This window comes from Gymnodraco acuticeps, unplaced genomic scaffold (genome assembly GCF_902827175.1).
Source record: "Gymnodraco acuticeps unplaced genomic scaffold, fGymAcu1.1, whole genome shotgun sequence".
Classification (NCBI taxonomy): Eukaryota; Metazoa; Chordata; class Actinopteri; order Perciformes; family Bathydraconidae; genus Gymnodraco; species Gymnodraco acuticeps.
This window is the reverse complement of record NW_022989883.1, coordinates 386470-412979: the sequence shown is the minus strand read 5'-3', so window position 1 is coordinate 412979 and position 26510 is coordinate 386470. Positions and strand designations below refer to the sequence as shown.

The following is a 26510-nucleotide window of genomic DNA, read 5'->3' as shown; positions in this document are numbered from 1 at the left end:
TCCAAAGCCTTGGGGCCATCACTTCAAAGGCACGGTCCCCCTTAGTGTTTAGCCTGGTCCGGGGCACCTTTAGGAGGCCTTGCTCAGAGGACCTCGGGGCCCGGGTTGTGCTGTGAGGGTGGATAAGGCCGTTGTGTATATTCTTTGTCGATTCAACACTATTTTACAATATTGTACAATAAATCACCTCTGGCTGTCAGAGAACTCACTGCTCCATAGTTTCTCTTTGGTTAACTGGACTTTAAATTCACACTGTACATAATTCTAGTCTAATTATGTGCAATGCCTTGTTTGTTTTATGCCGCTGCAACGAAAACATTTCCCAATTTGGGATCAATAAAGTACATCTTATCTTTTTTTAGTTTATGTAAAAATATAATTTAAGTAATAATGAACACTCAACAAATAATTATGCAATATGTTTCCATATCTTTTTTTTCTTTTGGAACAAGATTTAATTGAGTTTTCAGAAACAAGAAACAGACTTGGTTTGGTTGGAAAACAAGATTGTTTCTGAAGATAACAAATCTAATTTAAAGGTGGGGTAGGTAAGTTTGAGAAACCGGCTCGAGATACACTTTTAGTTATATTCCATGGAATGCTCTTAACATCCCGATAGCAATGAATATCTTAAGTGCTTTGACAAAAAATCCATAAAGAAATGTAATATATATATATATATATATATATATAATAAAATTACCTACCCTGTAATGTTGGAGAAACCAGCTCGAGTGCGCTAGAATTTGAAAATACACAACCGGAAGAAATCTGCCACTTCCTTACAGAGCCCCTCCTCCAACACACACGAACGCGCACATGACCAATGAGGGCACGAGGTAAGTTTGTGCCCAGATGGAAGGCTGACAGGCAGGTAGGCCATCCAGTTACTTTAGCCGGGCCGGCTCAGATGATTGGTCGTGCTTTTTACAGCGCCACGGCTTCCACAGATGAATTTTTTTTAATATATATTTATTGTCAAAGCATTTAATATATTCATTGCTATCGGGATGTTAAGAGCATTCCATGGAATATGACAAAAAGTGTTTCTGAAGTGAATTAAATACCCCACCTTTAATGAAAGCGTATGATTTAAATTAAAAAAACAGACCCAGGAGTTCCCTTCATTGATCAGTGTGGAAAACAGTTTATTTTGATTAATATATGTTGATTTCAGCCATGATTAAAGCTTCAATGTAATAGAAACATCCAAGACCAAAGCAAACCATTTCTAAAACAGAGAAGGCACCGCTGCAACACGGATATTTGGAGGGGAAAACAAGTCTGCAAATCTTTCTTTTTAACCATTAAGACAAATCTGGCCAAAGCTGAACTGCTGGGTCCTGATTTTAACAAAACAAATATACACACAAAACAACACAACACAAACATTTGGCATCATAATGTTTGTTATAACCATCAATGCTTCTACAGCTCAGGGAGGCCAGGCATGGGGAACTGGCCGGCGAAGGCCTCCACCTCGGCTTTGATTTCTGAAACTCTCTGCTGGAACTTCTCTCCCTGCCGCAGCGCTGCGATGAACTCCTTCAGAGGGGCTTTGGGGTCCAGACTCCCCTGAATCTCCAGGGTCAGCTCGATGCCTGCAGGAGGAGGAGGGAGGACTTTCAGATGCTGACTTGATGAATGTGAAATCAGTATTTTCTTTTTTTTTGTTTTGGTGGATGGCTCTGAATACTTTATCTGACAAAAACCTCCCTTTTCCTGAGCTTCAGAGAAACAGCATATGAGAAGTGGGAGTAGGTGTTCCCTTACACAAAACACCTCAAGTTTTCTTATTCATTAAAGGTCGCATTCACTCCAGCCTTGTATAGTCCGGTTGAATCGAACCCTGGTGCGTTTAGCCGCTTGATGCGGTTCGTTTGGGTCGGTGTGAACGCAGTCCGAGACCTCTGAAGTGAACTAAACAACCGGACTCTGGCCCGCTAAAAGAGGTGGTCTCTGAGCGCTTGCTAGCGAACTCTGGAGCGGTTCATCGCTGGTGTGAACGCAGTCCGCACCAAAACATAGGAAGCGTAGTATTTACGTGTCACAAGAACGCGGATGTCTTCAAAATCGTTAGCGAAAGAGTGAAGCAGAATGAAGTGTTGAACAGTGTCGTGTAAAGTAAAAACAACTATCAAACTAAAAACTATACATAAAAGTCACAGCCACCTGTCGTCGGTGAAACGCCCTCCTGACTGCAGAACGTCTCATTATATGTTTTTTATCGCACGTTGTCTGATTACATAATCATATGCGCCGTTGCTAGAGTCTGTTGATCTCCAGATTAACAACAGCATGAAAATAACCTGCCGATGCTCCATGGCGGAGGCTCCGGTAGAAATTGCCGGGATTTGCGTTTTTGCCCCCTTAATGTCCCGTGTGAACGCAAACCGCGGACTATTAGGTGTGAATGCGACCCAAGACTTTACTTTCTCTTAAACTGAGGGACTTAGTCATTACATTAATGCACACAATATCAGTTGTTTTTTTATACTGCACATATTTTATTCCATTCTATTTCTATGTAAATACTGCTATATTTTACTATATATTTTTAATTTTATTATAGTTTTCTTAAAATAGTTCTCCATCTGTGTTTTACATTTTTGTTTTACTTTTATGTACGCACCACGACATCAAGTCAAATTCCTCGTACGTGTCAAACTACCTGTTGATAAACCTGTTTCTGATTCTGATTAAAAGTGTTGCAAAGAATCCCTAATAAATAAAACATTAAAAGCATTTAATGCATGGAAAGCAGTTCTACCATTTTGTTTCCCTGACTAGTGCTTGTGATACCCGGCATTGTCACAAAGTGGGTCTCCGGATAGTAATAGAAAAGCAAAAGAAAAGGAGATTACCTCTGTGAATGAAGTCGGCCACCTTCTTGAAGTCTTCCTGCATCAAGCCCCTGGAGGTCAGAGCTGGAGAGCCGAACCTCAAGCCACTCGGGCGCAGAGCACTCTTATCCCCTGAACAAACACATGACAACATGAAGAGTTGCATAACCAAGGAAAAACATTTATACAAGTATTTCATAATGGTTACATCTCATGCCTCATTCAATAAACAAAGGCTTATTTAGCTTTCCTCACACCAGGGACAAACAAAGCTGCATGTATTATATCATCAGTGCTAAAAAACACACACTTTACCTGGACAGGTGTTCTTATTACAGGCGATGGCACAGGCCTCCAGAACCTTCTCTGCTCGTCCTCCATCGGTTCCCTTAGTGCGCAGGTCCAGCAGGATCAGATGGTTGTCAGAGCCGCCTACACAGGAAGAGGAAAAGAGGCTATTAACTGTAGGTCTTAGTGACATGTCCCTAAACACATTATTGCAGGGTATTTCAACATTATACTAATAGACAATTGCAACAAATGAAGCTCAGCGCAAGTTCAACCAGGAAGACCGTCTTTACTGATTCATTTACTATTTCTATGTTACTACTCTCTCTCCTCTCAATAAGTGATCGGGGCGTCACTCCCCAGCTTAACCAATCACTTCGCTCTATTCTCACAAGCCTATCATAGCGCTCCGCTAACCCTTTTAAATCTGCTCTCCCCCTTCTGACAGCTGTCATTTCAGCTGACTCGACGCAACCCTCCTCACCCCCCTTTTCACCTCCCGTCCCTCTGAATCCAGGGTCAAGCTAAGCCCCTCCCCTTCAGACCGACCCCAACTATCCATTCACCACCACCACCAGGGTCAAGCTACGCCCCTCCTCTTCAGACCGACCCCAACTATCCATTCACCACCACCAGGGTCAAGCTAAGCCCCTCCCCTTCAGACCGACCCCAACTATCTATTCACCACCACCAGGGTCAAGCTAAGCCCCTCCCCTTCAGACCGACCCCAACTATCCATTCACCACCACCAGGATCAAGCTAAGCCCCCCCCTTCAGACCGATCCCAACTATCCATTCACCACCACCAGGGTCAAGCTAAGCCCCTCCTCTTCAGACCGACCCCCAACTATCCATTCACCACCACCAGGGTCAAGCTAAGCCCCTCCCCTTCAGACCGACCCCAACTATCCATTCACCACCACCAGGATCAAGCTAAGCCCCTCCCCTTCAGACCGATCCCAACTATCCATTCACCACCACCAGGGTCAAGCTAAGCCCCTCCTCTTCAGACCGACCCCAACTATCCATTCACCACCACCAGGGTCAAGCTAAGCCCCTCCTCTTCAGACCGACCCCAACTATCCATTCACCACCACCAGGGTCAAGCTAAGCCCCTCCTCTTCAGACCGACCCCAACTATCCATTCACCACCACCAGGGTCAAGCTAAGCCACTCCCCTTCAGACGACCCCAACTATCCATTCACCACCACCAGGGTCTAGACCAGTGTTTCTCAAACTTTTTCATACCAAGGACCACCTAACCAATAAAAAAACACTCGCGGACCACCTAACTCCACAAATATCCAAAAACACATCGTTTTTTACAAATCGCCTGAAAATGGTACAAACAAGTGGCAACATGTGTGACGAAGGTGTTTATCTGGGCTATTTCATGCAATCGAAAGTTAAACTTAAGCTCGTTCCATTGCGGAGATATTCCCGCGAGAGTGCGAAAAACTTAAATAAATGTATTTCTTTCAAATGTGAAATGTTACCAATATACTCACGGACCACTAGGGGGTGCTCACGGACCACCAGTGGTCCGCGGACCACACTTTGAGAAGCACTGGTCTAGACAGATCGGTTCTCCCCTCCCGAATGATACTTCCTGCACAACGGGGCCTAATCGCCAAAATTCCATTACATTCATTTGTGTATTCTGGCATTAAATATGTGTTCTTACATCAAAACCGTCTCTCCTGATTGAAGTGTTATAGTTTTAGATCAGCATAAACAGTTTGCCTTCAAAGGTTCTTTCAACACAAAAAACACAAGATCACTTAGTACTTTAGTTTAAAAACAACAATGGTAACTAACACAAATCTAAAGTTCATATCCAGTGTTTTCCCTACCATTGTCTTGGAGGAGCCCCGCGCCCCGCCTGAAATTCAAGGTGTTTTTTAAAAATATATATATATAGCACCAAATTGCAACTAATCTATATCTACTGTCACTTTTCACATTGATCATGCGCTCTTTTATTAAATAAACTAAACGCTTTCATTTCAAGTTGTGAGTGTAGTGTTTTTGACCCTTAGAAACTCTGATGCATTAATCAATAACAATAGTCCACAGCTCCTCGCTCTGCTCCAGAGGATTTAAAAATGTTTTATCCCAATGGTGAAGATGGAGGCGCCACTCACCTGTGACGATCTTGTAGCCGTGGTCAATGAGGCCGCTGGATAGAGATTTGCAGTTAACAAGAACCTGCACCTGGTAGGCCTTGAACTCTGGGGTCATGGCTTGTTTGAGAGCCACTGCAACACCTGCCAGGGACAAATGTTACCTAAATGAGTTCCTGACATACTTGAATAACAGTTGAAGTGAAACTGAGAGGATAAAGTCAAAGAGAGGAACATGAAGAGGTCTACCTGCGATAGCGTGGTTGTGCGGTCCTCCCTGCAGCCCAGGAAACACAGCCTGATTGATCAAAGACTCCAAGTTGTACAGAGTCTCTTTCCCCTTGGCATCCACACTGCGAACTCCTGGAGGAGCGAAACAGAAAAATGTGTGTGAAGACAAAATGGAAAGCTAGAGAAATAGTAACAAAACAGAAAGCTGTATTGATGACCAGACTAAAAAAGCAATCGATCCTCGTTGTAGGAGCCAAAATGCTGTGGTAGCCTGTGCTGTGGTAGCCTGTGTTTTGGTAGCCTGTGTTTTGGTAGCATGACAATGGGGGTTAGCTTAGCTCTGATAGTCTTTTGTTGACCTTATGATTCTGTTTGTTTATTGTTTTGATTTACAATATTAAATATCCTTAAAACGTTAAGTTCAGTACAGATTTATTATTTACCCGTGTCACATCAATGAGCGAAGTTTAGCCTCAGAGCGGCCGTATTCAATGGGAATATTGCCGCACGCCACACTCATATTCAATGTCTACCTTTCCTGAAGAAGATTAGTCCGGCGCGGCAGCCTCGCAGCGTCTTGTGTGTCGTTGTGGTAATAATGTCACAGTACTCGAAGGGGGAGGGCACCACTCCTGCAGCCACCAGTCCACTGATGTGAGCCATGTCTCCCATCAGGTACGCTCCGTTCTCATTAGCGATCAGCCTCAGGCGTTCGTAGTCCAGGTTGCGGGAATAGCAGCTGGTTCCTGGAGGGGAAGACGACGCAGGAGGTGAGAAAAACGTTGGATATTGACACCTGATTTGTTTTAATGTGTGAAAGTAAAATAGTTATAGCACACGTACCGGCGATGATGAGTCTGGGGTGGAAGAGCCGGGCGTTTTCTTGCAGTCTGTCGTAGTCAATGTAGCCAGTATCTGGATTCACCTGAAAACATCATATCAAATCAAAAACATCAAAACAGCTTAATATGAAATACGGAACATAAGCACAACACGGCAATATTTTAAATAAGGTTGTACTTTGGTCATAAGCCCATCTAGCTTTCAGATTTTGACCACATTTATTAAGTATTTTTACTGATTGAATTATATTCATTTAAGAAACACAGAAATGAATCGAAACACAAAAATATGAAAAACGGTTGTCATCAGATAATATTGCATCCCCCACTCATACTTGCAAAATAAACAAACATTTTAATCTTGTTTTCTCGCTACTTAACAACTTTTCTATTTTCTGTTGAAGGACAATTCACTGTTGTTAGAAAATGTAAGTGACAATTGCAAATAACTTATTTTGTGTCGTGTCATTATTTCCTTTAAAAACTACAAGGGATTTGGTTTCGAGTTTGTTTTCTGTCAAATTGTCAGCATGTTGTTATCACTGCTCTCACGAGGAGCCGCAGCCCAATGCCATGTGCACATACTTGCAGTAATGAGGAATAATCTTGTTTAACTTGGTGCAGAACTCCATAATCGAGAACTAACTAAAATTGTATCAGAAAGGGACTTTTTAGGACTAGAAAAACAAAACTCAAAAACTAATGTGCCTCCTCAACACAAGGCAATTCTAAGTGTTTTACAAAAATCCCTTTTCATACCTGCTCAAAGAGAACATTGTGCTCAATTCTTATCTAAAAAAGCATTATTTGGTGTACGCTCTAATAGATACCGTAACCAATGTTCACATCTTTATACACCACTCTGTAGGACTTCCTGTATGGCTGTGAATTTAAAAACATGCGATTGTACCTTGTACGGCATGGACTCAAAGAAGATGGACGTTGCGGATATTTTCTTCTTCTCAGTCATGAAGCCGTGTGTCAGGTGACCTCCATCGGGAAGGTCCAGCCCCATGATCCTGCCGTGAGGCTCCACAACGGCCGTGTAGACGGCAAAGTTAGCGGGTGAACCTGACAGGGAAGCAAAGACAAAGGTATGACAACTAGAAAAAGCAAGTAGTAAAAAGGAGACAGTTGAAAGACTTAAAGGTCCCCTATTATACTGTTTTTCATCAATATATTATAGGTCTCAGATATATACAAAACATGTCTCTGAAGTGTTTGGCTCCAAACACCAAACAGATCATTGCAGCATTACCCATAATCCCCTCTGTTTCAGCCCTGTTTCCAAAGTGCTGCTTCTCTGTCTGTTACTTTAGATGAAAATAAGGAGCCCCTCCCCACGCCCCTCTGATAGAGATTTGGTTACAAAGAACTCAATGGTGCTCTAGGAAGAGATTCAGGTGATAAGGTTGGGGGGGGGGGGGGGGGGGTTACCTTGGTTGCTGTTTGGCTAATGGTTACACAAGACAAAACATTGTTATGACACATGACTTTTTTGCCCTGGTTCTCAAAGGAGCACCTGGAGATGTTGCTTGGTGCTCATCCTTAAAATGAAATAAACCGTAACTTTTGAGGGGTCTTGACTTTATTTGTCAGACACACGGCACTGAACACACAGAGGTGCACACAGAACACACGTGCAGAGGTGAACACAGAACACACATGCAGAGGTGAACACAGAACACACATGCAGAAGCGAACACAAGACAACATTAGCACGACCAGTAATCCTACAAGCTGTCATCACTACCCTCCTGACTGTTCTCCTCACTGTCTTCCTCTCTGTCAGATATGGTAGCTGATGATGTAGGCCTACTACTTTCTCTCTGGTTGAGTCTGCGATTAGCTGCTTGCATCCACAAGTCAACAGCTGGGTTTGGGTCGAAAGTCTCTGTTGTCATCTTAGACAAGTGGATGTAATCAAATAAGTATGTGAACATAACCAATAACCTACCATAGCCAATAACAAATGAATGTAACTTATTTTATTTGTGTTGTTCATTCATATCTTATTTTACCTTAACATTTATTTATTTATGCATTTTTTTTTATCTCTCCAGTTTTAAAGGATATGTTTGGTTACTGTCCTATAGTATACATTGGAATGATTTCAAACCTGTTTATCCCAATAATTATAAAGGAGTGCCTTGGAAATATGTGTTTACATCAATTGCGACCAAACCGTTTGAACTTGGACTAAGAGTCCTTACCTCACTGAGCTGCAGTTATCAGCCTCTCAGTCTGACTGGAGAGGACTCTCCCTCCACATTATTGTAGAAACATCTTCTTCTTATATCCGTTAGAGCAGCTAGCACGGCACCAGATTCTAATAACAACAGCGCTGGTACCGGTGCACCCTCCCTCTCTCCCTCGCTCACTCGCATTTTGGCTGTGAGCTGCGGGCGCCAGATAAGCCAACATCCCCCATTTTCATCACTTACAGCGGCCATCGTACAGGGCAAATGAAACGTGTAACCGGGGTGAAAAGGGTGTTACATTTACTTAATTATGAATATTGTTACATCAAGGCCAAAAATTAGGATGAGCCCCAACGGTCAAAATGTTTTTTTCCCTCCCAGAACTGCCAGCGCAGCGACTCCCCAGATCTGGCGCCCTAGGCGAACATCTAGCCAGTGCTACGGGCCGGCCCTGAGTTCATATCATGGTTCATATGCAACTCGCAAATATCTTTCTCTCTTCTCTCATCTCTCCTCTCTCCTCTATTTTCTCTTTTCCCTTCTCTCTCTCCCTCTCTCAATGTTGGTACGCAAATGCGCTTTGTTTCAAATGACCCGGTGCTCTTTTTTTTGGCGGAGGTGCGCATGCGCACCTGCGCACCAGTTATGTGCAGCCCTGGTTATGACATCATAAAGTGGCCAAAATCTGATCAGCTCATTTTCAGACAGGACAAAAAGTGAGAGAATCTTTTTTTCATGAAACTTTCAGAATCTCTTTACACAGAGTTGATGTAGTGGATTTTGCATAATAGGTGACCTTACATTGGTGTTATATATAATTAACTATTTGGTACCTGAGTAAGGCTGCACGTTGACGCCCCATTTCTCTGAGTCCAGACCATACGTCTCCAGCGACCTCTTCTGACAGAGTCTCTCCAGCTCATCAACATGCTCCGTACCACCGTAGTACCTGAACACATCATAACGATTGTTACTGCTATGCTAGTTTGATATTAAACAACATCTTGAAGGCTGTAATCACATTGGGATTTCATAAATAGTTTGTCAATTGTTGTACCTCTGTCCGGGATATCCCTCAGAGTATTTGTTGTTCATGCAGGAACCCAGAGCCTCTAAAACGGCTCTGCTGGTGAAGTTCTCGGACGCTATGAGCTCCAGCCCGTACGTCTGCCTGTGCTTCTCTTTTTTTATGATGGAGAACACCTAAACCAAAAATATACACAAATACTGTTTGTTTATGGAACGATAACAACTCATCAAACAACAAATTATTAACAAATGATTAAATGTGAAAATAATGATCATTCTTGTCAGTTCAGGTTCAGAAATGTTGCAATGTTTACATCCAAACGTTTACATCCAAACGTTTACATCCAAACGTTTACATCCAAACGCCTACAAAAAACGTCAAGGTTTTTTTTTTAAAGGAAATTATTACTGCTAACCTCTCCATAAAATGTTATCTTGAAATCCATTCCATTCCATTACATGTTACTTGTTAGATGCTTTTATCCAAAGCGACTTACGTACTCAATACTGTGGGCAATCACCACAGGAGCAATTTGGGGTGAGGTGTCTCAGGGACACAACGACATGCTGACTGCAGTGGGGTTTGAACCTGTGACCAACCGATCCCCATACCGAGGCTCTATCCACTGCACCACACGCCTCCCATTGAAATCCATTGAAAACAAACCTCAGAGTCGCTGACGGACAGAGGATCCAGCATCATCTGGTTGTGTGAATCCCATGTTTCTTTGCTCACACTGTGGCCATTAGTCAAAGACATGGTTTCTCTGTTTCACTGGTCACTCGGAGAGGAAATCTGAAGAGGAAGACAATGCTTTGTTTAGAGATCAAATATGAATCATAAAATCAGAATCAGGTTTATTGCCAAGTAGGTTTACAACTACAAGGAACTGGCTTTGGTGTACAATGGGCCATACATACAGTATACACAGTCAGAGGAATTGAAGATAAATGTTTACAAGAATTATACATAAAACTAATTATATATGCAAAAAAATATGAGAAATTACTCAAAAATATATAGTCTATGTGCAGTATAAGAATTTAAAGTGGAGAGCATTGAACAGAAATGTGTTAAACAGAGGAATGTGTAGACATAAAAATACTGTTGACGCAAGGCAAAGTATTTTCATTGAAATGCTGAATCAAGAAAATATTGTGGAAATACAATATACATGTAAACAGATCCATTATCCTCAGACAAAGGAGGACTCACGCAGCAGTGATATGGCCTCACCAGTTACACTTTGAACCATTACACAGAAAGAAAAGCAAATGAACTGCAGAAACTGCCAAACAAAGGTTGTTAGGCAACTCAGATAACACGTCGACTGTGAAGTTTTGTGTACAGTTGCCAAATGTTTATCTGAGGCTGAGGTCAGTCATGTTGCTCAAACAGTTAGCACATGACTCCTGTTACCTTTATTATCCACTCTATCTGATCTACTCATACAGTAGATGCCCAGTAAGACCATCCTGCCACCAAGAAAACAGCAGACACATTGTGCATGCACTGCTGCATTTATTGGAAAAAGTAGTTTTGGAGGTATAAAAGTATATATTTTTAAAGTCACCTCAAAATTGTACTTAAGTAGTTGAGTAATGTAATTAGTTACTTTACACTATTGGCTCAAACCAGTCTATGGCTCAAACTGACGCACAAAGTTTGCAGCAATAACAGAAACAACTTTGTTATGTCATGTAGAGACTATATGTAGGATGAGCTGTTAAAAGTTACTCATTTTAATGATGTGAGAAACTGTGTAGGCTACAGTAAAATATAATAAAATATGACAGTACTATATTCAAGTAGAGCTGTGCAGGTTTAACAAGAGGTCGCGTGGAGCAGAAATGTGCAACATGTAGTACAGGATTTACAATATTAAAAATATATTGTTGTGAATTATGATGTTGCATAATGTTTTTCTGAGGTGGATAACAGTCACTGCCAGTAGCATAAAGTTAAGCATGAAGTGAAGAGGTGTTTAAACCCGGTAGTTAGCACGAGTTACAAGCGTAAGCTGATAAACGGCTAAATATATAACAGCAGTGCGAAAATAACCACGCCGCGGGGTGATAACAATTACTCCTATAATAACATCAAACGGTGACAGATAACACATTAAAATGTTATTTTCTACCTGTTAACTCAAACAGTTTTCATATGTTTTAACATGTCCTTAACTAGATATTATTTCACTCACCAGTATAGTGTAGGCTACAGCTGTCACTTTAGGACTGAAATGTGAGCACGGGGGCTGAACAAAAAGACCCTCACTGCAGAGGATAAAGTCCGCCAAACTTTGGACCAATCCGCTCCCTGGCTCTTCTTCTTTCTCAGTATTATCCGCCATGTTGGCTGCATTACTGCCACCCTGTGCTCACTGTGTGGAAACTTTATGTTTTATAATCATGTAGTTGTGTATTTTCTGTCAAAGGTGGGAAGTTACTAAGTACATTTACTCAAGTACTGTACAATTTATTTGAGTATTTCCATTTTAGGCCACTTTGGTACCAGTGCTTGAATTGGAATGAAAAAGGTGCCAGTACTCTAAAATCAGCAACTTTTCAAGTCAATTTTATATATACAGCCCACAAACAAGAATTTGGCTACTATAATGCTGGTGGGTTTGTCTCTTTACTACTGTATATTTTAGAAAGGTTCACTGTACTTAACATTTTTTATGATAGGCAGCGGATATGGCTAAAGCTCAGTAAGGTCAATATTAACTGAAAATATAGCAATCAAAGTCTAGATCTTCTGCTGAAGACACATGAAGCAGAGACCTTTCAGGTGAGAGCCCCTCTGGTTGGTGTTCAACATTAATGACAAGGAAACAAAGCTCTGGTCAGAAGCATTTTTTATAAAAAGCTTTAACAAAATTAAGTATTTCTGTACATTTTGAATGCAATCTAACTTTCCAACTCAGAAAACGAAAAACGAAAAAGTGCCAAAAGTCTTCTCACATGGCTGAGCTGCTTTGCAATATACTTCACCACTGAAGAATACAAATATGTATAAAGTAAACTATGATGCAATCTAACTTTCCAACTCAGAAAAATGATAAAGAGCATGAACAAAGAACATGTAAAAACAAATGCAAAATTTGCACAATCTAAAATGAGAAACTGTAACTGCAAGTAACAAAGTCTGAGCCATGGTAAAGAGTTACATTGAACACCAAGCTGATCAGATAACTCCCTGGTTGGTCTGAAGTCCTTCTATCTCCAGGATCTGTACAAATCGGCACATTATGCCAAAAGTCTTCTCACTGGGTGAGCGCTTTGCAATATACTTCACATTGTTAGAAAAGGCTCCAGAAGGCCTTGGGGACATCAGTATCAGGGGCTGGAGCTGGACAGGCTCTTTCATCAGCACTTCCTCTTCCCTTTGCCAGCCAGGACCTCACATACTGTTCCGGATTGAAACTGTCCTAGTGATGGTCCATTACATTTAATGAAAACCAGGCTGGACAGTTGGCTGACAGAGAGAGCATTCCTTTTTGCAGTAAGGATATCGTTCATGCAGCTGAATGCCCGCTCACACTCACTAGTGGAGACAGCGATGGTTCGGACTGCTTTCAGTAGAGGCTCCATGGCAGCAGGTGTACGGGATGCCCTGGTTTCCTTGTATTCGCGAAAGCCCCTGAACAGTCTCTCTTCTGTCCACTTTCAGCACTTCGCACAAACGTAGCACCTCTACGTCCCCATACGTTACGTCTAACTCCTCTTCAGGCCAACTTCAGGATGGATAACTTTCATGTCCTGGATTAGCTGATTGTCCCGGGCCTCCCGGCCATGTAATGGGATTTCTCTTGTGCTGACATGAGAGGAGGTTGTGGAAGTCATTCTGTGTCCTCAGATTCTCTACCATACTGCGGAAAAACTGACCTGCATGAATCTGTACAAGCCTGCCATTCTCACGCAGGGCAACACCCTTGAAGGACTTCTCAGCTAGAGCTGTATGAACTGTAGTCATGTGTGGGCCAGGCATGGTGACCATGGATTCAAAAACTCGTATTTCTCGAGTTAAGAGCCTATCTGCTGTAGGCAGTGTCATCTCTCTTTTTTGGAGTTGCCGAGAGAGGTCGCTGAGCTCTGTGAGCGCATCGTACATCAGTCCCAGATTGCTGACAAACGTTGCAGATGTGAGCACATCATCCAGGCCCTTGTACTTTGCTCTGTCTCTGGAATCCCTGCTCGTGTCGTTTTGCAGCATTTGTGAAGTGATCATGAAGCCCTCCGTAGTTTTCCCAGACTGCTCTGACGCTCCTTCACTTGAAGCCACCCCGCGGATGGACAAAACACGCCCTATCACCAGGAGACGCTGTCCGACTGCTTGCGCACACTGTGCTAACTGCCTCTGATTTTTGGGGAGGCATTGAACAAGGAATAGAGTTTGTCAAAAAAGATCTGGAAATGATTGAGCCCTGAGACCTCCTTGACCACATCCCCAACTGCCAGCTCTAGACGATGATTGGAGCAGTGCCACACAAACAGACTTGGGAATTTACTACACAACTGGGTAGCAACGCCTGTTCTCTTCCCCTAGCATGACTGAAGCCCCATCACATGCAAAAGAAACGAAACACTGACCTAAAAAGTCCTCGTTAAAATCTCTTCCAAGACACTCCATTAACGCCTTTGTGATGTCATCAGCCGTTGTTCCATCCAACTCGATCAGCCTCCCAAAAAAAACGTTTCGGGCTCAGCATCAGCTAATGCTGAGCGTAGACACACAACAAGCACCGTTTTACCACTAATAGTGGTAGATTCATCGACCAAAACACAGAGTTTTCTTTGGTTTTCTGTAATGTCTTTTGCCATTTTTTTCTTCAGCTCATGAGCTAGGTGGTCGATGATTTCGCCACAGGTTTTATTGGAGTGCAAAACCCTGCCCACGTTCAGCCCATTCAGTTTCTGTACATTCAAATCAATTGGCATGTCTGTGAATGGCCGGCTATGTTTGCCAATTTTATATGCCGTTCGAAAAACTCTGATAGTGGTGTCTAATTCAGATTTATGCATAGACTGCACTTGATGTTGAAATAGTTTCACGTGAAGCAGAATGTAAGGATGTCAGCAGCTTTTACATGGGCTTGTGATTCTTTATGTTCTTTGATTTTTTTTCTCAGGCTAGCTGTTGTTTTGCCCTTGTCAACACCGAAATGAGACACTGCACACTCACCCCATTCAGTTGACAGTTTCAGTCCTTGTCCAGTGTGTATTCCCAAAGATTTGACATCTCTGCATATCCGACATCTGGACCATCCGGACCTGGTCCGTTGTCCAGCAGTCAGGTGCATCGCTTTGCCCGGTGTTGGTGGTGGCAGTTGTGGCAGTTGCGCCAGCAGCAGCTAACGTTAGAGGCTCTGGAGGAGGCTGCGGAGCTAGTGCTAATGCTAATGCACTAGAATTTGGAGCAGGAGGATCAACCAAAGAAAGCTCCCCATCAGACACAATTTCCAACACAGGCACAGCATTCTCTGTATTTGAAGTTTCTTCCGGCGACAACCGCTGTCTTTTTGCACTTTATTAATCCACGCTAACATTTTAGAAATGCTAATTTGTGACGTGACTTGCTTTCCTTCTCTCGGGGCGTGCCTGCTCTGTTCTATCACTCTACATAGCCACCCACTGGGTGGGAGTTGCACTGCATAAACACAACACACGTGCATCTAGGTATGTAAATTGTAAAGCATTAAAACATGGTTTTACTAACAGTTTTCAGTATGTTGTTACTTCGGCATTATTATTATTATTATTATTTTGAAACGTGTATTACTATTAAATCACGGTCAAATAGGTTAATTTTGACATAGTCGTTTCCACCACAGTATTTACATGGAGAAGATAAGCCCCGCCCCCTCTCCAGGACGTTCTGTTTGAATGACAGGAGTAAACAGCTGACAGCCGCTGTGAAACTCCAGCGGTTAGAGCGATGAGAATGTCCGTTCGGCACCTCATGACGCATCTACTGAGCACCGGGCGGCTGTATATATATATATGGATGTATAATAAGAACGGCGGGAGAGTGTTGAGTACTGGCACGGTGCATGAGTACCGGAGTACCGCCAGCATGCCGGTACTGAGCAAGAAGTGCCGGTACTCCATGGGTCAGAACCAGAAGTGCCGGTACTGCGTACCGGTGAGTACCGGCCCAATTCCAGCACTGCTTTGTACTCCTAATCCACTACAATTCAGAGGTTAATCATGTACTTTTACTCCACTAAATGTATTTATTACCTTAGTAGATTTGGATTAATGATATGAAATATATAATCAATTATTAAATTAGATTGTAATTACACCTGGAGTAAATCCACAAGCTACCCAGCAGTTTAAAAAGTCATTAAAACTAGCTGCACCTTTACCAGCTTTGAGAACACTTTAATTATCAATATTTATAATCAAAACATATCATATATTATTCTGGCCGTAGACTAAATCTCACCCTTTATTGCCCTTCATAAGTTGTTCAGTAGTTCTAAAATGTTTTTTTTCTACACTATATCTACTACTGATGTCAGGGCCAGATAAACCCACATCACTCGTTACTGATTGTTACTGCTGTGCACAGTCCTTTCTTCACTGTCAGTGAATCTGCTTTTTGATTCATCTCATTTTCATAACAGTTGACCCAACATGGACTCTTGCGCTCGAGGCTGTTCGTGACCGTTTTCTCACAGGGAAATAATGCAAACAAGAAATGTACTGTACACATTTTATTGTTTTCATCATAATAATCTGAAATATTTCCATGAATCAGTTATGTACAATGTGAGCTCCGGAAAAACATAGTGGCAAAGCTGAGTTAGCAAAGTCGAACTTGGTACAACCACAAATATATCGTTAATAATATCAGATCAAAGGTTAGGAGGGGTTCATTCTAAAGTGCACGTGAAGAGAGATTTATTCATCGGTAACTTCCTGGAGGGATGAATAAGGCCAAAATATACACAACCCCTCTCCACTGGGGTCTCAGCTACCATCTTCAAAATGGTCACATGAACCAGTAACGTGGACACATCATCCATCCTTTAAAAATAGTCAAATATATTTTTGCGCCAGTCTGTGAACATGTAAAAGTGCCTCTGATCAAAACTGTCCATCATTTCATTGAGAGGGAGTTCATTCCTTTCGCCGCTGCTGCTGCTGCCTCTTTTGCTGCAAGCAGAAAATAACAGAGACACAATCAGCTCCACGTGACGCATGAATAAAATCAGCTATAGCATCATATAGAAGACATGGAGAAAACTGCATTTGGTCTTGTATTTGTAGTGCTTTGGCGCTGTTTGGCTGTATTATCAATGATTTACAGACAATAGAGTCAGTGAAGATTTTGTTTGCTGTTTGTTTCCCGTCAATGGTATTTAAATATAGCTCTTAGTTTAAGAATCCTCTTTTTGTTATGTTTTTTTCTTTGCACAAATGAGACCCTCCTCATTTTGTTTACTATTGTTTGTGTGCATTTAACTGTAGTACTGTCAATAAATACCTTTATTTTAGAACATCTGGGTTGTGTCCCTAACCCCTAACAAGCTAGGTTAAAAAACTTGTGTCATGATTATGATAATAACAAATATGAGATCAGACAGTTATTTAAAGGGGACCTATCATGCAAAATGCACTTGTGTACGTCTTTTATACATGAATATGTGTCCCCGGTGCGTCAGGGAACTCACCAAGTGTCAGAAAACACAACCCTCTCTCTTTTCCCTACATACCCAAATCTCTAAAAACGGGGCTGCAACGGATCTGATACAGACTGATACAGATTTGAAATTGTTCTGACGTCAGAAACGGGGAGCTCCGCCTATATGGGCAACTCTCCACCTATCAGGGGAATGAGAGGTTGCCGTGGCATGGTAACAGCATGGTAACAGCATGGTAATGGCATGGTAACAGCATGGTAACAGCATGGTAACAGCATGGTAACAGCATGATAATGGCATGGTAACAGCATGGTAACAGCATGGTAACAGCATGGTAACAGCATGGTAACAGCATGGTAACAGCATGGTAACATGACGCTCTGCCTCGCCCCCCTCCTTTAGTCCTTTGCAGGGGGGCGTGGTCAGCTGCAGCTCATTTGCCACAGAATCAGCCCTTGCAAAAACAGGGCTGGAATAGAGCAAATAGAGCGAAATGGCTAAAATGCATGATCTGTTTCGTATTTTGAAAAAAAACCTTCACAGACATGTTTTATATAGGTATGGCCCTACAATATATTATTCAAATATAGCATGATAGGTCCACTTTAATTGTTCATATTCAAGAACTTGTTTCCCTACATAGTTAGACAAATAAAAAGGTTACATTTTTGCTTTTTTCTTGGTATTTTCATGGAATTTCTTTCATCAACCTTTACATATGCAAGTCTAACTTTTGCAGGCACACAAATTATAAATAAATCAATGTTCAATATCATTTTCATTCCTCTGAGTCTCATTCTAGAGACGAGGAAAACGTGATATCTGTTGTGAAGAATTTCAGCGTTTTTTTCATAATGACAGTGAGTTTTCATAGCCCACATTAGGTAATAAATACAGTAATGTTTTCTTGGCTCAGGGCACAACATATTTAAAACAATTACCACATTCAAAGTTTGCTCACCTTTCTTCTTCCTGCTTCTTTCTTTTTCGCCGCGTCTTCTCTCTGTTTCTTGATGATGGCGAGGCGAGCGAGGTCGGCTTTGGCCTGATCCGTCTTCCCCGCCAAGTGCATCTTCATGTAGCCGCTCCTTCGCCTGCTGCTTCTCTATCTCCCTCTCTGTGAAAGTGACATAAGGAAAGTCATTATCAAACATGGGGAACTGGAATTTTAACAGACATAAAACATCAACCTTCCAGCCGTTATCTTTAACACGCAGGGCTTTCCGTAGAAAAGCACTCATCGAACTACTCTCAAAATATGGTAGTAATATGTTTGTTGTATATATATATATATATAACAGATTGTTGTACTTTATGTATGTCTTAATGTGCGCATATGTATAAATGTGTCTGTTGATTGTGTATATAGGATATACATGTTTTTATACATATTTTTATATATATTTTTATATATATTTGTATTTTTGTATTCGGGATTGTGGGAAAAGGCATTTCGATCTCTCTGTCTGTACACACAAACCGAATGATTGACAATAAAGTTGACTTTTGATAACCTAGCACATCAAATGTCATGGCATGGGTTGTCTACTGTTAAAAGGGATAGTTTACTCATCATCAATAATACACATTGTTCGTCTTAGCAGTAGTGCTGTTTGTCAATATAGTTTGTTTTGGTGTAGGTTGCCACGTGTTTCATGAGCAATTTCATGGTAGGAATACATTGTCCTTTCGACTAAACCAGGCAAACAAGTGAGTGAGCACAAGCCTCGTCTAGCACATGTGTCTTACTCAAGGCCCCGGGTCCAAATCAGGCCCTTGGTGGATTTAACTTCGGCTCGCAGGATAATTTGTAATTACTATTAGATCTGGCCCGCCGGTATATTGCACGCACACTTTCACTCCATCCTGAGGGTCTCCTCCGCTCAGAGCCTGAGCCCAAACATTGATGACCTTGCACCCAAGATGAGATGCCAAGTATCTGAACTAGCATCACAGAGCAGCACACTGAGTTTAATGGATGTTTCCTTCTGCACTTTTTATTGCAATAGCAGGGCATGTTTGTTTTCTCTTTGAGGGAAATAGTTTTGTTGAAGCTGTTGTTGGCCTGTGGGGAAATGTAATCCTAAGAAATGACTCTGGAAAAGCTGCAGATAGAGCCATAAGAAATGAATGCAACTGATTATTTAATGTTTAATGTTGTTTTTATAGGCAATCATTGAAGCTTTGTTAGTTCCAGGTTTAATATGTGCAATAAGTTCATTTCAATAAGTTTTGCAAAAACATTGAACCAGTCCGGCCCTCGAGTAGCACCCATTTTGAATTTTGGCCCACTCTGTATTTGAGTTTGACACCCCTGCTGTAGTCCATGAGTAGAGAGATGCTTTCTTCTGCCCACTTATACAGTAGAATGAAAACAGTTCCTACATGAAACTGCTAACAACAGGGCCTTTGGACTATCTTGAATAACCGGGTCATGATTTCTAGAAAGACACATTGATGTTGAGTTTTCAAAAGCATTTTATTGTCGCTTTGAGCACCACAAAGAGTGCCATCTAGTTCGATAAGGCAGATTTCTCTACAGTCAATTCTCTAACACTGCAAACAACACCAAAACAATCTATGTTGATAAATAAATTACTACAAGTAAAAGGAAATATACGTGTGTTATTGGTTTTGGCTGAACTGTCCGTTAAGGAAGGTGTTTTCACTTTATATTAAAAAATGAACTTTTAATTTACCACTGATACAATGAGGGACACCGAACACACACCTCTCTCTCCTCGATAACTGCTTGGGCTCGTCCATCTCGATCTGCGTCACCTTCTTGGACTTCTGAGCCACTCTGTTGGGGTTCTCGATCGCTATCAGGCCCTCCACACCCGCTCTCCTCCTCTGCAAACACATGACAACAGCACACAGTAAGGAGAGAATGCTTTGAACACAGCAAACAATGAACTGACTACATGACCACGTTTATACGACACTGAAAGCAGATATAAATGTTACAAGGTGCTTCACAGGATCCCATAAATTACTCATAGTTAGTTATCATACATACATCTGAGTTTTCGTCATCGCTGTCTTCTGATCCTGATCCTAGCTTCTCCTCTGTCAGGTCATTCGGAGCTACACCCCCCGCTGCTTCTGCTTCCTGCTCTTGCTTTAACACAAAAATGAGGAGACCACAAACAGGAGAACGTTATCAAACCAAAGCATCAGGTCAAACACAACAGAGAATATCAATGCATGCAGGGTTTTACTCCATTCAAACACTACAGCAGCTGCTTTCACAAATCAGTTCCTCTCTTATGGCCGCTGGAGTGCTAATGAGAGTCTCACGGGGGCAGACATGTTAGAAAAGTCAAGTTTGTTTATAAAGCACATTTCATACGACATGTGTAGACCATAGACTGTATATATATATATATATATATATATATATATATATATATATATGGGAGGCGTGTGGTGCAGTGGGTTGTGCGTTGGTGTCAGATCAGGGGGTCACAGGTTCAAACCCCACTGCAGTCAATGTCGTTGTGTCCCTGGGTAAGACACTTCACCCAGGCACTACTGGGGATTGTCCACAGTATTGATATGTAAGTCACTTTAGATCAGTTATTCTCAAACTTTTTCATACCAAGGACCACTTAACCAATACAAAAACACTCGCGGACCACCTAACTCCACAAATATCCAAAAACACATCGTTTTTTACAAATTGCCTGAAAATTGTACAAACAAGTGGCAACATGTGTGATGAAGGTGTTTATCTGGGCTATATCATGCAATCGAAAGTGAAACTTAAGCTCGTTCCATTGCGGAGATATTCCCGCGAGAGTGCGGAAACTTAAATACATTTATTTATTTCAAATGTGAAATTTTACCAATATACTCACGGACCACTAGGGGGCGCTCACGGACTTTGAGAAGCACTGCTTTAGATAAAAGCGTCTAACAAGTCACATGTAATGTAATGTAATGTAAAAGTGTAGACTCAATGTGCTTCAATACAAAAAAGTACATACGCAAATATCATGTGACCAAAACATATAGGCTTAAAATAGGAACATAAAAAGGCATTAAAATAAAAAGTAATAAGATATTAGTTTATGAAATTATTATATTTAAAAAGGAATAATAATAATGATACTAAAAATGTCATTTTACCCGTTCACCATACAAATCATTGTTATTTTTTATTTATTCATTAATCTCGCTGTATTTTGTATAAATCAATAATTATTTAACTGGCACACAAGATAAATAAAAAAACGGGTAATGTGTTAAAACTTTTGGTTTAATTAATACTCTGGTTGCAGCATTATGAAAAGCTGTCAATAAACCGACCACTTAGTTAAGTGAACTTTCCAATTTAAATATGAATAGCATTTTGGAAAGTGTAGCATCTTGACCAATGCTTTATTAAAAAATAGGACATGTATTGAGAGTCTTTGGGTGAACCCATGGGTGAACCCCGACCTTCTTCCTCTCCTTCTCTGCTTTCATCTGCGCGTCTATCTCATCGGGGCTCGTGTAGGTCCGCATGCGACCCTTGTGGCCACCTTTCCTACCTGCAACAATAAACCAAGATAGAAAATGACACCACAACTGATTTGCATATGCAGTGTAAACAAGGGGGAATCTGTGACCAGACAGGTCCATAAAGGTACAAATAAAAATGCTGTCAGGGCTTTCTTAATTACCAACCCAAACACGATTTGTCTAATTTGATACCTGGATTATTGCCTGTTATTTGGGAGGCTTGACAGCAGGTTAGGAGATGTACAGAACTAATGTCAACACAATGTAAGCATGTTTTAGGTTAATTCTTACCTCCTTTGGGCATTTTGAAGAACAAATCCTCGTTAAGAACTCCTTAACAACTTAATACTAACAGTACACAGTACAGTACACAAGTGTCAAAACAGAAGAACAAACTGACAGCTGCTCCCAGCAGGGATGAGTATAGAAATACTCTGAGTAGTTCAGTATTTGCCTTTTAACAAATCTATTATACATGGATTTTACCTCACATTTAATCCGGAGTTGCTTCTTTAAAACAGACATGCAATTATCTCGGTATATTCTTAGTTATTTGACTTAATTGTGCGAGTAGTAAATACTAAAACAAAGCTATGTTAATTTTGGTCAGGCATTCTGTTAGTGTTCTAATGTGATGCAATAAACCATAACGATAGAAAGAAACCTACGTTGGTTAATATAAGCGAATATGTGTAAACTGACATTAATACGTGTTTAATTAAAGGTGAATGGTGAGTTACTATATCATAAATAAATAAATGGTTAAACGCTGATTAATACATTATCTACATTTGGAGCGGTGACGTCATGAGAGGGACGAGACGTTGAAATGGACCGCCGCGTGACGTAAATTATTGGCGCCTGAGACGAGTGTTTCGCAAAATTAAAACGAAAACACGTAGAGTCTTTTGTTCTTTTATATTTCTACAAAACAGAGCAAAATGCCCAAAGTAAAGAGAAGTCGGAAGCCTCCTCCGGACGGCTGGGAGCTCATCGAGCCCACGTTGGACGAGCTGGATCAGAAATGAGAGAAGGTGAGCCGTTAGAAGAAGGGAAAGTACCAACGGTCCGAACAACATGTAGCCGCGAAGCTAAAGCTAAAACACGCAGCTAATATCAATATGTATTTATTATCATTGTCTTTAAGAGATCTGCATTTAGTTTTTAGATGTTAGATGTTATAATGAATCGATGCTGGTGACATTTTTAATAGATACACAAGCTGTTTAACACGATTGGAGGAAACTTGTGTTGATCATCTAACGTTCATCAAACGACTAGCTGCTATGTTTCAAGGGTTCAAGGCTTTTATTGTCATGTGTGCAGCAGCTACAGTGTAGTTATGAAAATGAAAGTCTTAGGTCACAGGCTCGCTCCAACAGTGCAGCACAATAAACAGATACTAGTGCAAGAAATAAGAATATAATAGAAATTGTGTGCAGAATAGTAATTGGAATGTTGATATATATATAAGTTGCAAACAGATTAATATAATGGGATGTTCTTTCAAAAAGTTATTAGTAATAGTAATACGAGCCTTTACTTCTCATTGTCTTTAAGAGATATGCATTTAGTTTAATGTTTTAATGAATCTATGCATGGTCAATGCTGCTGGTCACATTTGTAATATGGGAGGCGTGTGGCGCAGTGGGTTATCATAATCAGAATACCGTTATTAGTCCCACAGAGGGGACATTTGCATCGTTACAGCAGGAAAGAGCCACAGACAGCTTAATGTTACCTATGTTAAGAAAAAAGTACTAAGTTAGGATATAATAAAACATATAAAAGTAAAAGAAAAATCCTATTTGTATTTAGTGCGTTGGTGTTGGGATCAGGGGGTCACAGGTTCAAACCCCACAGCAGTCAGCATGTCGTTGTGTCCCTGAGACACTTCACCCCAAATTGCTCCTGTGGGGATTGCCCACAGTATTGAGTATGTAAGTCGCTTTGGATAAAAGCGTCTGAACATAATGTAATAGATACAAGCTGTGTAACACGATTGGAGGAAACGTGTGTTGATCATCTACCGTTCATCAATCGACTAGCTGCTCTGGAAGTGGTTGCAGTTAAATCAGATGCAATTGTTCAGTATTTATTATTGAAAGGGATTTGTATTCCCTGTCATTTATGTCACGAAGCCACCATACAAGTATCGCATATTATGCATTAAACCGGGTGGTGTCAAAACAAATCATACATTTTCCTTAGAGAGAAGTCCCATGAAGTACTGGCTTTAACATGAAATAGGAAAGAACAACCAACTAATTGAAAACTGAAGGCCACATGGCACAAACAAAAATGAATCTATATTTGCTGTATAGAGTTGTAAATAAGACCGAAGCATCAGCTAAATGTACTATTCACACTGAGCCCAAAGAGGAGCTTTACAACCCAATCAGTTGTACCTATTTTACATTTCTGCTAACCAAAGCTAACTTCTGTGTTTTTTTTCTGTGTCCACTCCCAGCTGAAACAGAGCCTCACGAGGGGAAGCGAAAGGTGGAGTCGCTTTGGCCGATTTTCAGGCTGCATCATCAGAGGAGTAGATACATCTACGACCTCTTCTACAAAAGGAAAGCCATCAGCAGAGGTACACAGTTTAATCTCTACCTGTTGAATTGTCTAATGTTTCCCTTCACTTCTCTTGTTCTTCTTTCATCTACCTCAGCATTTGTATACAATGCTACCTTGGAAGTCTATATGTTATCTGTTGAAATGTGTGTTTGAATAACATTTTAACATGTTACTAAATTACTTGCCAAGATTTTTTGCGAATATGTGTCACACTAATTAAAGGTAGGGTAGGTAATTCACTTCAGAAACACTTTTTGTTATATTCCATGGAATGCTTTAGCAATGAATATATTAAAATATGTCATCTCTGGAAGCCGTGGCGCTGTAAAAAACACGACCAATCATCTGAGCCGGCCCGGCTAAAGTAACTGGATGGCCTACCTGCCTGTCAGCCTTCCATCTGTGCACAAACTGATCTCGTGCCCTCATTGGTCATGTGCGTGTTCGTGTGTGTTGGAGGAGGGGCTCTGTGAGGAAGTCTGAAGGAAGGGGCAGATTTTTTCCGGTTGTGTATTTTCAAATTCTAGCGCACTCGAGCTGGTTTCTCCACTCTTACCTTCCCTACCTTTTAAATCTCCTTTTATGTAGGTAACAATTGATTGAGAATTCAACATTTCCAGAATTCTTATTTTCCTGAATAATTTATTTAACGTTGTCCAGCACTTTTGTCCCCTTTTTTAAAGCATTATACAGTTACAGTCATACTACACGAGATGCCTAACAAGTGATTCTCCCTGTGTGTCCCCTGACAGAGCTGTATGAGTACTGTATAAAGGAAGGCTACGCAGACAAGAACCTGATTGCCAAGTGGAAGAAGCAGGGCTACGAGAACCTGTGCTGCCTGCGCTGCATCCAAACCAGAGACACCAACTTCGGAACCAACTGCATCTGCAGAGTCCCCAAGAGCAAGCTGGAAGTCGTAAGTCTGACAGATTTCTTAAAAATGATTCTCACTAACGTTTATCTTCCAAAACGATCCCTTAGAGCAGGGGTGTCAAACTCAAATACACATTGGGCCAACATAAAAAAATGGGTGCTAGTCGAGGGCCGGACTGGTTCAATGTTTATTGCAGAACTTATTGAAATGAACTTATTGCACATATTAAACCTGGAACTAACAAAGCTTAAATGATTGCCTATAAAAACAACATTAAACATTAAATAATCAGTTGCATTCATTTCTTATGGATCTGCAGCTTCTCCAGAGTCATTTCTTATGATTACATTTTCCCACAGGCCAACAACAGCTTCAACAAAACTATTTCCCTCAAAGAGAAAACCAAACATGCCCTGTTGTCGTGAGAGAGAAAGTGCAGAAGGAAACATCCATGTAAACTCAGTGTGCTGCTCTGTGATGCTAGTTCAGATACTTGGCGTCTCATCTTGGGTGCAAGGTCATCAATGTTTGGGCTCAGGCTCTGAGCTGAGGAAACCCTCAGGATGGAGTGAAGGTGTGCGTGCAATATACCGGCGGGCCAGATCTAATAGTAATTACAAATTATCCTGCGGGCCGAAATTAAATCCACCAAGGGCCTGATTTGGCCCCCGGGCCTTGAGTTTGACACATGTGCCTTAGAGAGTTTGTCTTCGTGTCTAAATGTGCCTGTTTCCCTTTCTCCTCTGCAGGGAAGGATCATCGAATGCACTCACTGTGGATGCAGAGGATGTTCTGGCTGAGTGAAGTTTTTGGACATCCTGCCTTTTTTCTCGCTGAGGATCGAGGCTCACCCAGCCTCCATCTGTGCACTCTCAAAACCTCAAAGCAACCTTGTCATTATTTCAATCGCCGGCATCAGAAACAAATCACTGAGACCTCAGCATTACGCTCAGTCGCCCTTACAGGGATCAGTATTTGGTATTTTCAATAACAAGGTTAGCGAAGAAGAGTAAATGAGAGGGGGCATATTGTACTGCTTACATTTGTTTTTTGTTTTTTTGTATCTAACTAAAGCCTTCGACTTGTTGAGGTTAGCTGATTCTGGGTGAGGACGTCATTCCAGCTAGTCTCCCACTGTGTAGATCATTTTCAAAATCTGTTTCATTTAAAGAGTGCTTGGGGAAATTTTGTTTTGAAATGTTAATGTTTTAAACTTTTTTCTTCATTTGTTTTTGTGATGTAATTTTAAATAAAACCATTCTGATTTACCTGTTCTTTTTTGTATTTCATGATTCAATTAAAGGTGGGGTAGGTAATTCACTTCAGAAACACGTGTT

The 26510-nt window shown here is 41.2% G+C and overlaps 3 protein-coding genes across 3 annotated transcripts; 1 reads left to right on the top strand and 2 right to left on the bottom strand.

Annotated features, from left to right (window-relative positions):
- Positions 1–1123: 1123 nt before the first annotated feature.
- On the bottom strand, positions 1124–11899 carry shmt1 (serine hydroxymethyltransferase 1 (soluble)). The gene is made up of 12 exons (XM_034199198.1): positions 11763–11899; positions 10226–10354; positions 9587–9732; positions 9363–9478; positions 7239–7399; positions 6330–6411; positions 6020–6232; positions 5505–5618; positions 5277–5399; positions 3159–3275; positions 2865–2975; positions 1124–1601 (listed from the first exon to the last, which is right to left on the bottom strand). The coding sequence occupies exons 2-12, from the start codon at positions 10316–10318 to the stop codon at positions 1429–1431; spliced, it is 1449 nt and encodes a 482-aa protein (XP_034055089.1). The 5' UTR covers positions 10319–10354; positions 11763–11899; the 3' UTR covers positions 1124–1428.
- A 4366-nt stretch (positions 11900–16265) lies between these two features.
- On the bottom strand, positions 16266–22143 carry pdap1b (pdgfa associated protein 1b). The gene is given in 7 exon segments (XM_034199062.1): positions 16266–16725; positions 18171–18294; positions 18296–18330; positions 19943–20066; positions 20233–20334; positions 21657–21748; positions 22011–22143. Coding segments are annotated over 7 exon segments (546 nt in total). The 5' UTR covers positions 22024–22143; the 3' UTR covers positions 16266–16669.
- Positions 22144–22528: 385 nt separating this feature from the next.
- On the top strand, positions 22529–26447 carry bud31 (BUD31 homolog). The gene is made up of 4 exons (XM_034198777.1): positions 22529–22753; positions 24190–24312; positions 25049–25215; positions 25923–26447. Exons 1-4 carry the CDS (start codon positions 22744–22746, stop codon positions 25971–25973), a joined length of 351 nt encoding a protein of 116 aa, XP_034054668.1. The 5' UTR covers positions 22529–22743; the 3' UTR covers positions 25974–26447.
- Positions 26448–26510: the final 63 nt, after the last annotated feature.